This window comes from Dermatophagoides farinae, chromosome 8 (assembly GCF_024713945.1).
Source record: "Dermatophagoides farinae isolate YC_2012a chromosome 8, ASM2471394v1, whole genome shotgun sequence".
Taxonomy (NCBI): domain Eukaryota; kingdom Metazoa; phylum Arthropoda; class Arachnida; order Sarcoptiformes; family Pyroglyphidae; genus Dermatophagoides; species Dermatophagoides farinae.
Genome location: NC_134684.1, coordinates 3,184,252 through 3,200,784, shown reverse-complemented (window position 1 = coordinate 3,200,784; position 16,533 = coordinate 3,184,252). Strand labels below are relative to the sequence as shown.

Here is a 16,533-nt window from a genome sequence, read left to right as displayed (position 1 = left end):
TGCCAAAACAAAACGAAAAATGCTCATCAGCATCCTGACGATGATAATGATGATGATGATGATGGTCCATCATGTATGTTCAGTCAAGCATCAATTTATACACACACACACACACACACAGTGATTTAACTGTAAACAAACGAATTGTCCATGCTTGGGTGATTACAACAACAAAAAAAGAAGAGAAAATTAGGTAAAGAAAAAAAAAGGTAAAAAATTTGCCAGTGCCTGTGTGTCGACAATTCTCATAAATACAAATTGGCCCATTTACGTATTGAAACAACAACCAGAAAATTGAAAACAAAAACCCAAAAAACAAATTCCAAACTCAATTTCCGTTGAGTTCATTGAAGAAAAAAAATACTGATTGTTTTTATTTGCTATGTGTTCGCTGGTTATATATTCTGGTGGCTAAGAATTTTTTTTTTTACACATCACTAGATTCTTATTGGAAAATTTACTTGTTTCATGTTTTAGTTATAATTTAATGTATTTATTATTGTCTTTAGTTGGAATATTCTACATTCATGAATCGTTATTATCATTCTATTTATCATTCGATACCCTGAAGCAAATAATTTATATATATTCAGAATCTTCAGATCTTTTTTTTGTCAGAACAAGAATCAAGAAACCATATCAATGATTATAATCATCTGATGATCATGATAATCATAATAATGTTCTCAGAATCTTAACCAGATCAAAGATTCTCATCATCATCATCATCATCATTTAAAGATCCATGAAAATAAAATAAAAAAAAATTCCAACATTCTTTTTTTAACAAGAATTGTTTCAAAAAAAAATGACGAAATTGCCAAGGTTTTGTTGTTGCTAAAGTAACGATACGCAAATTACATTATGCGGAATTAGATGAATTTTATTGTAAAAAAAAATTCTACAGCATATCAACGGATCCATCTATATATATGAGATATAAATTAGATTTGTTTCCATTTCATTCATTGAATGCGTAACTAAGAATATTCAAATGAATATATAGCTAATGAGAAACTACCAGATGCCAATTTCCGAATCGAATTTCGATTCAAACATGGATATGGTCATCCTATATTAAAATGATTCGAACAATTGGGTATACATGTGTGGTCAATTTGGATGGTTTCAATGGAAAATTTTTTTTATCGTCGTTGTCTAATTGAATTAATATATTGTGTTCGGTGTGATGAAATTTTTTCCTATACTACACATACTACACATATAATCTGTTTGGAATGAATAAAATGATTTGGTTTCAATTTGTATGAATGAAAACAACAAACAGCATAAACTTACCTGGTCTTTGTTTATTATTCATCGATGATGATAATGATAATGGTGATTGTGAATGTTGTGAATGTAGATCAACACATACAGAACCCGGGCAGCATTGTTGTTGTTGGACGCATGGTTTTTGTATACATTTTTCTTCACCTTGTGAAAGGATATCTTCTAATTGCATATCTCGGCTCTAAATATAAAAAAGAGAGAGAGAGAGAAAAAAGAGAATGGAAAAAACAAGATTAAGATCAGCGGCAAAAAAAAAATTTTAATCGGATATACATCCGTACAAATAAATACACAGAATCAACTCAGCAAAGTTTTCACTGGTTCTGTGTGTGTGTGTGTGTGTTTCATGAATGAAAACCAATTTGTTCAATTAATTTTGGATTAAGAATCGTATTACACAATGATCTATTTTCATTGATGATCAACTTTTTTTCTCTCTGTGTGTGTAGAGAGAATAAAATAAAAAAATAACAACCTCGATTCTGACCTTATTATTTTATTTTGTTTTTCATTTGGTTTCCTAGGTTTTTCCAATGATGATGATGATGATAATGATGATCATTCACTATAGTTGAACTCACAATTATAACTTACAATACAAGTGCACTTATTTATTTTGTTGATTTAATTTTACAAAGTTTGATAAATTATAGGCAATTTTTTTTTCTTGGTTGTCGTTCATTCGATTGTTTATATATGGAAATTGAAATAAAAAACGATCCACCTACACATTTCACCTTGAGCCATTCGATTTTTTTTCATTTTTTTTTTTTTGCAGCAGAAGATTAAGAAATTTTCGGTTGATTTAATTAAATTTCATTTTATCAAGATGTAAGCTATTTTTTGTGATAAAGTAAGAAAAACGATATACATCTGTTTCCAAAGAAATTTGTTTCTGTTTGTAAATTCTGAAGAATGTTTCGGAAGTGGCGAAGGTGGAGCGAAGTAAAAAAAACAAAAAACATATAGTTAATCCAACTAAAACTGATGATGATGATGATGAGTAAATGGCCAAATGGTCGAGAAATTTCTTTTCATTTTGAGTGCGAATAAATTCTTGTTTTTTTTTCTGTTCTTTTCACTTGACACTTGTGCTATTTATTGCATGTCAATGAATGAATTCATGAATGTTTTCTTGAAATTGATTATATCTTGAGATATGGGTGTTTTTTTTTCATTTTCGATTGAAGACATTGACATGAAAAACCGAAATTATATTGCCAAAAAAAAAAAAAAAAAAATATACAAAAAAAGCGAATTCGACTTGTTTGAAAATAGTTTGAACATTCGATGATGTGCGTGCGCGCATATACGATCTTTATGAATGAACTTTTTTTTGTTTGTGTTTTTTTTTTATTCGATGCATGTAAACAAACGCGTCAGCTTTGAATATAAAGCCTAAAAGTTGGATTTGTTATTTCATCATACTCTGTGTTTTTGTTGAAGTTTCTATTATTGATTAAATTGATTTCAAATTTACATTTTCAATCATCATGGTGTATATAAATTCACGTGGCGAAATTGTTGACCACGAACCAATAACATGGAAAACACCATTCAAATTTCTATTACGATTCATTTGGTTTTTCATCAATTTTTTTCTAACTTTATTCGGTATGAGTGATCGTTCGGATTCGATGAAAAGATATTTTCTTGGCAGTAGTGGATATTCGAGTGGCGGCGGTGGCGGTGGCGGTAATGATTATCCTGGAGGTGGTGGCGGCGGCGGTGTTGGTGGTTTCGGTGGACGTCCCCGACGAATAGCAACATTACCTCGTAATAGTCCAATTGGAATGTCAACTTGTCCAGGTGGATCATGTGGACGTTAACAATATAACAATGATTTCAATTCAATTTGACCAATATTATCATTCTATTTTTTCATATTTATTTTATGGTTATATTATATTATAAATTTTCAATGTTTTCTGTTCTGTTAACCCGATAATAATAGATTGAAATGTCAAAAAATTTTCATAATTTAACAATTGAATTCATAAATAATTAATTCAATTCAATTCAATTGTTTGATTTTCAATACTGTCTTTGTCAGATGAATTTCTGTTTATTCTGCATATATGATGATGCACAATGAACAGAAACCAATATTGGCCAAAAGGGTTTCCATCATTGTTAGATTCTTGGTGTGCATGTTTGGCATTTTATTATTTACATTGTATTGTATACAAGAATTTGCATTATTCATTATTGGATTGCCATGAGCATTGTACACTGTGTTTGTGTGTGTGTGTGTGTATTGATAATTTATACAACATAGACAGGATTTCCCGAATGGTCAAAGTCAATTTATCGGATATTCCATATATATTACACACATGTAATATAGAATCCAAACCAAGAATGGTTAGTGATATGAGGTGGTGGTAAAAAATTTTCGGTTTACATGAACGTTTATTTTTTTTTTCTTTGTTTCATTAAAAAAAATCTCTTCTCATTCACTTTCGAAACAAAAAAAAAATCTGAATAAAAATTCTATCCAGTCAAACGCGTTTGCACTTTACACCGGAACATGGAATGCATCAAAAAACAATTTACAAATATTGGGAAATTTTTTTGTTTTGTTTTTGAATGGTCAGCTAGTTAAAATGAATTCAAATGAAAATGGACATTGATGGAAAATGAGATTTCACAACAAACCAGAAAGAAAACTATTTACCAAACGAAAAACAAGTGGATGAATATTGGGTGTGGAAATTGTATCCAACATTCCTGGCTTGCTTTGCCCTTGTTTTCCCTCTGACAATGGGCAACAACCAAAAAAAAAAAAAAAATCAATTTCCCCACGAAAATATTCGATCAAAAATTATTTCAATTTATATATATAGGATATATAAGAGTGTTGATATATCAGGCAATAAGAATGCGAAAATTCGATTCGATCCATTGCCTATTCTGGATATTCAATTGCTGTTGCTGTTGCTGTTGTTGTTTACTTAATAATTGGTTCCTGTTTACATGTATATAACATTTATGTCAAATTGGTCCTGTTTACTTATATTTTTTTTTTCTCTTTTCTCTTCAATATTCTGTTTTTGTTGTTGTTTTATCAACACCAAATACAAACACGAAACGAATAGCCATCCAAGAATAACCAAACATACACACACACACACAAACGAAAAAAAAAACTGGAACAATCAACGAATAATTCCATGAATTGACATATCTTATTATTTGATCTTGATTATTATTATTATTATCATTATTATTGTTATTAGAACCAAGACGACAATAACAACAACAACAACGACAACAACAAAAAACGAGACGACATTTTTATTATCATTATTATTATTATTATTTGTATTCAATCGAATATATAGACAATCATAGTAAATTTTGGGTTATTTTACGAATATTCCTCTGTTTCGTGAATTCGTTATCATCATCATCATCAATGATCACTTCGTTTCAGTTTGCATTAGAATCTAGAATTGTAATGGAAAAACAATATTACTAGCTACAACAACAACAACAACTATGCAAAGATGAAAATTATGTCATATGTGGGTGGATGAGTATTTACCGAATTTTTTTTTTTTGTTCCTATAGCTCAATACAATTCTGTATGGTACATTGAATTTGCATTTAGGAATTTAGAATTAGGAATTTTTTTTTTCACTCGGTTGAAATTCGAATCGGTCAGTGTTTTTTTTTTCCTAGTTCATCATTCGTGATTTCATTTTTTGTTGTTGTTGTTGTTGTCGCTGCTATACGAATCCTAATTAGCTGTCGGAAATGGCAGTTCTTGCTGCTTTTGTTGTTGATTTGATTTTGAATCACGGAATTTTTTTTCTGTGTGTGTGTGTGTGCTGAGAAAAAAACTAACTAACAAGAACAAGATTCTTTCTCTTGTGTTTGTTAATTGTATGTTCGTGTACATTTTGGGTGTTTGTAATTTTTTTTTCTCATCCAATTGTTTGGTTCATTTATCAATCGTTGTGATGTGTTTTGCAAGATGTATTTACTTTTGCTAGTTTTGTTTGTATTTGCTTGCTTGCTCGACGTGCCTGATGATACCATTTTTGCAGTTTGAATTCAAATTCTACAAAAAAAAAAAAATCAAATACAAGTCATTGGATTCAGACCATTTGATCAGACAGTATTTTTTTTCATATTGCCCAGTGATTTTTGTTTGTGTTTGTTTTGTTTTTCATTATTATTTATTCTGTTCGACAGGTAAAAGTATCCATCTCGTTTTTTTTTATTTTTTGTAATCCAATTGGAAACTTTTACATTATACAACACATTTATGATGATGATGATGACTATGTTGTTTTTTTTTTTAATAACTAACTATCATTTTGGCCATCCACCTTCTCCAATTACAAGTGAACAAAAAAAAATTCCAAAGTTTTCCATAGAATTTTTTTTTTTTGTTTTTCATTTTTAGCTGAAACAGCAAGATTTTATCGTTTCTCTCGTTCTCTCCCTTTCTCAATGTTTTTACTTTACCATCCAGATATAATTGGATACGATGACGATGACGATGATGTCGATTTGAGATTGGACTGTGATTGAATATCTTCACTCTGTGTGTGTGTACGTTCATTTTTTAGATCACATTTTGGTCTATTCCCCTTCCCCCTTCCACTCCTTCCAGAAAAAACTCGCAAAACCTTGATGATGATGAAAAATTTATAACTTGTTTGTTAGAAAAAAATATTTTTCCATCCATAGATAACATGTTAACACGCCCGATTTGTACAATCATTTGTTGTTGTTGTTATTTGTCCATTTCGAAATTCTTTCTTTTTTTTTGCCAAATAATTTGAAATTTACGACCGGAAACACTGTCATCGATCACAACAATACAAACACACACACACACACACATTGTTGTCAATTTGTTTTTTTTATTTATTTCCATTTTCTTAATTTCTCATTCGGCCAAACAAATAACGCTGTGTGTTTTTTTTTTCTTGTCATTTCTCATTATAATTAGCTTATAACTTGACTGTTTTTTTCATTTGCTCATCTGAGATCTCTCAGATATTTATGATTCAATAATTTATTCAATTCAACCATTCGTATCGAATCATCATAACATATTTATAGTGATCTTGACTTGATCTAGATTTTCTTCAAGTCAAGATAATAATAAATTTTTTTTTGTCCCTTTGGACAAGCCATTTGAAAGTAAAAAAAAAAATAAATTTATTGTCATTACTTTATGGACTACCATCATCACCACCATCATTATTATCATTATCATCATACATAAATGAAACGCCCATGATTACTGTAATTAGATATAGGTTATAATATTATATAACAACTGTATTTCATTTGTTTTTTTTTTGTTTTTGTTTTTTCTTTTCTTTTTTCACCGGCAATGACTTTATTTATGACCCAGTAAGTATATATTATATATTAATGGCATTATATGACAAACAGAATGCAAAAAAAAACCAATCGATTCGAATATGAATAAATGATATCATTGTTGTTGTCGAATATTTGGAGAAACGAATGAAAAGAAAAATGAAATAGTTTCCGGATCATACTTGAAAATCAAAAATAGAATACGAACCAAGACTGTCCGGAAATGTTCCAAACATGAACCATTTGTCTATGAAACTTTCTCTCTCTTTCTCTTTGTATGACAGATGTCAATCGATTCGTCACTACAATAGATCCATTGCTCAATAACGATACTTTTTCATCAAACTTGAACAAAAACACACACACACACACACACACTAAATGATCAACGAAAAAAAAATTGTTCGTGAGCTAATTCTCCGTCCAAAATATAGTGTAGTGTGACCGGATAATTTTTTTTTCAAAATTATCTTCAATTGTAATTTAATGGTCCATTTTTTTCCATGGGTTCCAAGTTGACTATATATATATAATATACACATGGCATGACTTTTCGTTTTGCATAAAACAAAGTTTGTTATGGCCAGAATTTTTTTTTCTCTTTGTTTTGACAGTCGATCCAATTAATTGCTACCTTGTTTAGCATATATACATTGAAGAATCTAGAATTGTATTACCATTTGTCAATGGTCGTTTTTCATTTCGTCTTTCGTATAATGATGATGACAATAATGATTGATGGATTACTATTCTATAGTGAATCAAAATAGAGACAAAAAAAATAACCTGGCCCCTGTACACTATGAATATTGTGTTTCAGAGTTACGACAAAAAAAAGAAAGAAAATCGAGTTCAATCGATCCATGAGAAGTGAAAATATAAAAATTTTTCGTCCAAACCAGAGAAAAAAAATGGGAGTTGTCCCAAAGGACATCGACAGCAACAACAACATATAATTTGCTGCGCCTGGTATGAATCTCCGATAAAAATTTACCATACCTAGGAATCGTTTCAATGACTTTTTGGATGTCGGTTTTGGAAATGAATCAATAACCGTTAACTTTTCTTCAAGCATACCAATACCATCGGGGGAAATTTCATGTCCGAGGTATTTTACTTTCTCTTTGATGAATATACATTTATTCTGATTAATGGTTATACCATTATCATTCAATTGTTTCAATACTTTGTCTAGATCGGTGATTGCTTTTTCTTTATCTTCCGAAGCTATAAGAATGTCATCCAGATACACGAATACATTATCAAATTCACGAAAAATTGAATCGACAAATCGTTGATACGTAGCTGGTGCATTGATTAAACCGAAAGGCATCCGTGTATATTCGAACAAACCCCACGGTGTTGTCATCGCCGTCTTTTTACAATCATTTTTCGCCAACGGAATTTGCCAATATGCCGTTTTCAAATCAATTGTCGTGAATATTTTCTTCCCATTCAAATTCGCCGAAAAATCGTGTATGTGATGAATTGGATAACGGTCAGGAACTGTTTTGGCGTTCAACGCTCTATAATCACCACAAATTCTCGTTGTTCCATCTTTCTTCGGCTGTATTACCATTCTACTTGCGTAACTGGATGAAGATGGTCTAAGGACACCCATCTTAACCATTTGCATAATCTGCTCTTTAGCGGCAGTAGCTCTAGCCATTGACACACGCGCTGGTCGTGCGAAAATAGGCTGATCATCTTTCAATACGATATGGTGTTCAGTGTTATGTTTAACGTCCAGCGATAAATTTGGTTTACATACATTAGGATACTTTTGTAACAATAGTTTTACTTTATCATCCAAATTGTTGCCAGAGATCATCGTGATATGACGTATGTCTGCTACACGTTTATGACCTCTAATCGAAAATTTTGTCACATTATCAATCAATTTGTTTCTACGAATATCCGGCAATAGATCATATTTTGATAAAAAATCGGCACCAATAATGGGATATTCGACATCAGCTACAACGAACGTAAATGGAAATGATCGCCGTAGATCTAAATCAGGTTCATGAAACGTTTCACCATAATTATTAATTTTGGTACCATTAGCTGCTATCAGATCGTAATTTGTAGGTTTTGATATGATAACTTTAGCTGATTTCGGCCATATGGATATTACCGAACCAGTATCTATTAAGATCCAACGTTTTGATCTATGGTCAAACACGAATAACCGATAACAATCGCCATCGATAGAAGAGACGTATTTACATCGTTTTGGATCATCACATTTATTTGCTTTATCGTAATATTTGAAATGCGAATAACAATATTTACCATTGGAATGAAATTTAGGTTGCAAACGACAAGTATCAGTTGACTTTAACGAACCAGAGGATGATGGAACTCTCGGCCGATTATCGATTGAATTTACGTTTATTGAATTTCTTTCGTCATGTCGTGCAACTTCATCACATAGCATTTCAACTTCAATGTACAGGTCATTGAAACTTTTCATTAAATCGTCGAATTTCACTACATTTTCTTTGTTATCGTTTAACATCGTTACAATTCAACGTCTTGTTATTTCAAATTTTTATAAAAATTAATTAATCCCGAACGTTTTGAACGAAAAAAATCAACGTCGGAGGTCACCAATATGTAGTGTATTCGATAACTACATTTATTCAACTGACTTTCAAAACGCAACTCATCCCCACTCATCTGTTCGAATTGGGGTTCATCATTAATGACGTTATCACGCCACCACAATATATTGATTTTGTGAATGAATGATCGCAAAAAGGCTATTATTTTTCATCAATTTTTTCTCTTTTTTTTTGTTCTTCATTCAGTCTAGTTTTACTTTTTTTTCATTTCATTCAACTCAACTCTCCTATAGCATACTATATGGATTTCGACTACGTTAAATTTGACTGACATGTTGGCATGGGAAAATTGGATTTCATGGCTAAAAAAAAAGTAATGGTCGCTCTCTCTCTCGGTTCCTTTTTCTCTATAGGATTCCATTATGTGATCATCACTCATGAATCTCTGTGCGTGTGTGTGTGTGTGACAAATCCTCTTTACCTCAAATTTTTTTTCATTTTCATGAAAAAAAGTGACATTTTTTTTGTCGACAGGAGAAAATCTGATAATGATGATGATAATAAGAGAATCGTAAATTTTTTTAAAAATTTCTCATTGACAAGTTGAAAATTTTGAATTGTAATTGGAAAAAAATAAATCCAAACTTTTGAAAAATTGTTTGTTTGTTATCATCATTAGTGTATATGTTTTTGGTTATAATGTCCAGTTTTTTTTCGATTTTTTTTTGTTGTTAAATGATGGTGATCGAATCATCATCGAATGGATAGAAAGATGGACAAAACACTAATGATTTTTGTTGACTTGATTCATTAGTTGGAATTTATCGCATCGTTATTATGTAACTAAATGACAATGTGTTGATTTAATTTGAAGTTTATGTTTTCACACAAATGAATCTTGTTTGTTGTTGTTGTTTTTCACCCTCAATTTACATTTCCGGCACATAGAAAAAAAAGAAGGAAACAAACATTAAAATTGACCAAAAAAGAATCACCCATTCCCCATCGTATTCTTAGTGTGAGAAAAAAACAAAACATACAATTAATTATCCAATTCCGATGATAGATTGAATTCTTGCCATTTTTTTCTCTCTTGTTTTTTTTGATGTTTGACTTGCTAGTTTTTTTTTCTGTCGGAATTCCTGGAACCATACCCGTTGTGTTCATCATTAGGTCGTACTTTTCTTTCCAATTTAATGTTCAACGCGAAAAAAGTTTTTTTTTACTAGACTTTTTTGCCCATCAATTTGTGATGATGATCGAAAAATTTATTTTTTTCGTTGACTTTCAATCAAGGTTCAGTTATCAAGGTTTTTTTCCCCTTGGTTATAGTCTGATGGTAGTTACAAAGTTGACTGCACCAATGTTTAATGTTTTTGGCTATTTTTTTCTGTTCACTTCACTAGAACAATACGCTCATCAGATATTAATCTATTCGGAATCATTTTATTTTATTTGGTGATTGAAATTTAAAATTGTCCATCGGTTGTGTGTGTGTGGAGAGAGCTTTTTCTGATTTATCAGCGTATTTTTTTTTTTTGCCACCGTTTTTTCAAAATGGCTTTTTTTTCTTGTGCACAACATCAATTGATATATATTGATTCAATTCGTAGCACTGAAAAAAACGATTTCTTTTTTCCTGGTTGAATTTAAAATCACATTCAATAAGAATAGAATTGTGTAAATATAATTCAATCTAATAACTCTGTATTATGGACAATGGTCATTTTGTAAAATTAAAATTTTTTTTTTTGCATATTTCATCATACATCAGAATATTCTGTGGACAAGAATTTAAACCTTACTATTATCCGCTTTCACACACACACACACACAAACAGTATATGTATTCCTAATAAATGATCATCAAAGACAAAAGAATAAGTGAGAAGAAAATGGCAAAGAAAAAAAAATACAAACTGTGGCAATATTTCATCGCACCACGATTATTATGCAAATGAAGTTTTTCATCACACACACACACACACACACATTGCACTTTTAGGATTCATTTTCACTGATTTTCAACTCTACTCTATAGAGATAATTTTAGACAAAATAATGTTGTTCTGAATAATAATAATACAAAAAAATTGTTGCAAACGATTTAATATGGACAATGAAACTAGATCAATTTTTTTCCCCGATTCTGATTCTATAAGCTTGTTGTGTGCGTTTGTGTGTGTGTGTGTGTTTTTTTCCAATATACAGAATACAGAATCTCAGCATTAGCTTCGGGTAAAATGGTCGAGTATTATTTCATTTTTTTTGTGTCGTCGTCTTAAGTTTGTTTTTTTTTTTTTTTTTTTTTTTGATATTGGATATTGAGTTTCAAAATATATCAAGAAAAAAAATAGGATGACACTTGAAATGGCCAAAATTCTTCTATGGAAAAGCACGTTTCATAAATTATCCACATTTTGTGTGTGTGTGTGTCTATGTGTTTATGTGTTTATTATATGTGCATGGAAAAAAAATTCGAAACAAAAATCTAGAGAATGCCATTGGGGTTCTGATTGTTTTTTTTGTTTTCAAGAAAAAAAACCACCAATCGTAATTTATCGAAACAATCATCATTTTTTTTCTTGCTGACTATGTTTGACAATATTTTTTTTTTTTTTGTTTTCTTCCTAATTGGATCGATATGAAAAAGAAAATATCAAAATTATAAACCCGGTGAATCCAGTAACAAGTACAATTATGGAACCAAATGGAATGACAATGGTTCATTCGTTTTGTTTTGTTTGATAATTATTTCAAGTGCATATTCTTCGTGCTGTTGTCGTTGTTGTTGTTGTTTTTCATTCAAAAATTTTTCTCTCTTCATTCAAATTGGATACATTGTATTCAAGTATCATTTCATTTTGTTTGTTTCTGTGTTTTGTTTTGTTTTTTTTTTTTTTTTTTTTTTTGTTATTCTTGAAATTATGGCACCATATCATACAGAATCATTAAGAAAATTTTTTTATTTTTTATTTTTTTTCTTGTTACACCAGTTCCACACGAATGATAATGGCCATATAGATTTTTCTTCATTTGTTCATTAATTTATTTTTATTTTTATCTTTGCGCTTCATTCAATTTCATCATCATCATCATCGTCGTCGTTTTTGTTTTCTTCTTCTTCTTCTTCAAAAAAAAAAATCTGATTCTAATGATGATCACTAGCCAAGAATTCCCTTGATTCGAATGAGAAATTTTTTTTTCCATTTCTATATTGCTAATAGATGTAATGGCAAAAACAACAAAAAAAAATTTCAAATCTCAATTTCCATTATCACACAAACGCACCCACACACACACATGCAGTTATATTTCACTGCTACAAAAAAATGAAATGAAATGAAATTGAAAATTAAATTCAATTTTTTTTCTCTTACAATGCGACAGAAGAAATTTGTTCCATTCGAATTCTTTTTTACAAACTGTACAAAATCATTATGATCATTGAAATTTTCTGACAAAAATTTTCCCACCTTTGCCACAATCAATCAACAAATGTTTTGTCATTTCAATTTGAAAATTCTGTTTTGTTTTTTTGATATTTGAAAGAATTTGGAAAAAAAACAAAACAACACGGCTAATTGAATGTTTGTTTGTTTGTTTTTTTTATTAGTTTCATTCTGTGTTTAAAATGGGCTCAATGAGTTGAATTTTCACTCAAATGAATTGAGGTTTTTTCTCCATCACTTTTGTTGTTATTGTTTTTTTGGATTCATAAAACCAGATTGAAACAAATGCCAAGAAAAAAATTGATGAAATCAACAACAACAACAGCAACCAATGGCGACGACATCACAATATGAAAGATATTGGCGTAAAGTAGTGATTTAGAAGAAAAAAAAGCGGCACACAAATTAAACTTTTTTTTTATTATTATTATTCCAGTGATCCAGATTCTTTCGTTTTTTTTTTGTTTGTTCATTTTATTATTAGAATTGAGAATCCAACAGTGGAAAAAAAACAACAACAACAACAACAACAGATAATAATGTATATTTTTGAGCGAGAGAGAGAGAGAGAGAAAGAGAGGCTTGAGATGTAATATAATAAATAGATTTTCTCTTTCTTTCAACAGCTATGTTGGAAAAAAAAGAAGATGGAAAAAAAATGAAAAAAAACGGATTTTTATTGTTTTTTTTCCACTATTCATACATTCTGTATCTAGAAAATTCCCATAGAAGAATTATGATAACCAAATGAAAATTGTTTCTTTATTCAATTCAAGTGTGTCTGGATTTTGTGTTTGAAACCATATATATTCATGGTGAATCATATGAGAATTACTTCCAATTCATTCAATTTGGTATTTGGTCTGAAATTTTTTTTTTTGTTTTGTTTTTCCATTTTCATTTTTCTTTCAATTATGTTTTATTATTCGGTGACATAATATTGTTATCAATTTTTCGTTTCGTTTCTTTGTTTTTATTTTGGTTATGTGTGTGTTTTTGTTGGTGTTGTTGTTGTTGTTGTTCATAACCATGATTATATTGATGATATTGTATTGTTTTTCATTGTCATATCACTTGATGTGGACAAATAAATGCATGCTGGTAACTTGATAATGTGTCTGATCATCATCATCATCATAATCATGGTGGATACACACACATACACACACACACACTGTCAAACAAAATAATCACTAAATGGAAAGGATGTTATGTTATGTTGTGTTGTTGGTGGACCATCCATAGTGATGATAAAAAAAAATTGTTTTGTTCCATCCTTTTCTTACAATTTTTTTCTTCACTTTTTCCATCATTGATCATTTGTTGGCCAAAGAAAAAAAAAGCTCCGTAGATTTTATATAACAAAACAAAACGAAACAGGATGAAAAAAAAAATAAAAAATTCACAAGAAAATCCAAGGACAAAACAAAACAAAACAAAATTGAATTTTGTTTTTTTTTTTATTTTCTTCGCAAATCATTTCTCATTTTTGCAACATCATCGACGACAACGAATGATTATTATTATTATCATTATTATTATAACGGAAAATAACCAAAAACCAGAAAAACCAAAAAAATTCTGTTATGTTGTTTTCGATTCTGGATTCTTTTCCTGTTTTTTTTCTATGCTTTCCAGAATAGCAAAAATCGCCGAAAAATCACTCACTATACAACAGTGAGGGCTTAACCAGAAAAAATGTATTCATCATTTTTGTGAATGTTTTTTTTTCTTCTTCTTCTTTTTGGTGATCACCATCACCAACATCATCGCACACATATTCAATAAATTCCTACATTGGATTCAATCTTTTTTTCTTTTTTTTGGAATTTTTTTTTCTCGGAATCGGAGAAAAATGAAAAACAAAATTGAAACGTCAAAATTTTTTTTTTCATTCGTCATTGTTGTCCCCGAATTTTTTTTTTGTTTATTGTTGTAGTTGTTGTTGTTGTTTGAAAAATGAGAAAAAAAGAAAAATTGCATGAAACAAACAAACAAACAAACAAACAAACCAACATGAAAATCATTTTTTAATGTCTTATTTGGTGATATTTTTTTTTTGGTTTTTTGGTTTTTTGGTTTTTTTTTTGTTCAAGAATTTGATAACACACACAAGAAGAAGAGGAAAAAAATCAATTTTTTCACAATAAATGTAGAATTCGCTATTGTTGTTGTCGCTGTTGTTGTTGTTGTTGTTTTTGTTTGTTTGATTATGATTTTTCCATTGTATTCATCATTGTCATATCAGTGTTTATGATAGCCATTGGCCATGTAAATGAATATTCTAATTGTAAATAATTCAATATACAATTATATTCTACAAGCATCAAAAAAAAAAGAATCAAGTGATCGATTTGAATCATCATTTTTTTTAAAAAGAAAAATGATATTAAAATATTTGATAAAATGTTGCAACATCTGCAAATAAATGTGTATGTGTGTGTGCATGTGACAGCAATCAATATATTCTCGCTGTTTTTTTTTTTATTCCGTCATTGCAATCACAATTGTCTCAGGATTTTTTTTTTCATATCTGTCATCGACAATCATATGAAAGAATTGAATTAAACATACATTCCATTACGATTGCCCGCTAGGTGTAAACAAAAAATAAAATAAATTCATTCATCCATTCATTTCATTGAAATAAGTGAAGAATTTTTTTTTTGTTTCATTGAAAGTATGTGAAGACGACCATAATCATCATCATCATCATCATTATTATTATCACGATGAATGAATTTGATTAAATCGTAATAATGAATAATTTTTCTCGACCAAATTATGGTTCTGGTGGTGATGGTGACGATCATTTCAATGATTTTCTTCCTTTTTTTCGATTCAATTGTTTCAAAAAAAAAGTATAAAGATTCGTAAATACAAACGAACTGTATGGATGCATTATTTTTTTACTACTACTACTACTACTACTGTTTTACTCTAATTGAATAAGATCTTATCGTTTTTTTTTCTATTCTTTGTCTGAGCATACTGGGTTTTTCTTTTTTTTTTTTTTTTTTTTGGTAATTATTTTCACATGGTTGAACATCGTGTGTGTGTGTGTGTGTATGCGACGAGTATATTAGTTCAAAAAGTTCAACAACAAGATTCTCATCATCATTCTGTCTGTCTTTTCTATAATTAAAATATCGTGATAAAGAATACTAATCATTTGTAGTGGAGAATAATTTTTTTTTGGGTCAAAATCTGAATCAAAGCGGAAAAAAATTCCCAATTCATAAATATCCAAAAAAAGAGATTCAAACAAAAACAATTGATCAATGGATTATTATCGATTCTTATCACCATTATTACTTTTTTTGAATGATTAAAATTTTCAATTTCATTTCATTTTTTTTTCTCTTGTTCAGAAAAAAAATCAAATTAAAATCAAACAAAGAAAGAAAGAAAATATCAACCTACCTTGTAATGGTTATTGTTATTATTATTATTATAAAAACTATGATGTCGTTGTGATGATCGTAATCTATTAGTAGTATCGCCCAAGTTATTATTATTATTATTACTGCTGCTACTACTACCACTGCTACTGGTCCAGAATGCACTTGTTAATCCAGAATTTATTTGATTATTCATTATTAATATTATGATTAATAAAATCATCATTAATTTGTGACGAAATGATAATAATCGAATGTTGTTGACATCCATGGTTGACAAAATTTTTGTTAATCAAATCAAATCAAATTTGATTTGATTAATTAATTAATGAGAACGAAAAAAAAAAATTCAATTCATATCATTCGAAAATTAACACAAATTTTAATGTTTCGTTTTACTCAATTTTCAGTCATTTCTTCAACTTCAATCATGATGATGATGATGATCTTGAAACAACTGATCATCATCAAACT

The 16,533-nt window shown here is 29.5% G+C and overlaps 2 protein-coding genes across 3 annotated transcripts in view; one reads left to right on the top strand and one right to left on the bottom strand.

Annotated features, from left to right (window-relative positions):
• The window catches only part of spab (space blanket), a 26,458-nt gene extending 9,925 nt beyond the window's left edge, over positions 1-16,533 (bottom strand). Inside the window, exons 1-2 of one of the 2 annotated variants that reach the window (XM_075733223.1) lie at positions 16,082-16,533; positions 1,300-1,474 (exon numbers count right to left, since the gene is read on the bottom strand). In XM_075733223.1, coding sequence (XP_075589338.1) covers positions 1,300-1,474; positions 16,082-16,330 — 424 coding nt within the window. In that variant the 5' untranslated portion in view covers positions 16,331-16,533. Of the gene's footprint in view, positions 1-1,299; positions 1,475-1,780; positions 1,913-16,081 lie in introns of those variants that run through there. The other variant, XM_075733224.1, reaches the window with a different exon arrangement.
• LOC124495559 (uncharacterized) lies at positions 2,647-3,305 on the top strand. Its single transcript, XM_047058966.2, has one exon. The coding sequence runs from the start codon at positions 2,787-2,789 to the stop codon at positions 3,120-3,122; it is 336 nt and encodes a 111-aa protein (XP_046914922.2). The 5' UTR covers positions 2,647-2,786; the 3' UTR covers positions 3,123-3,305.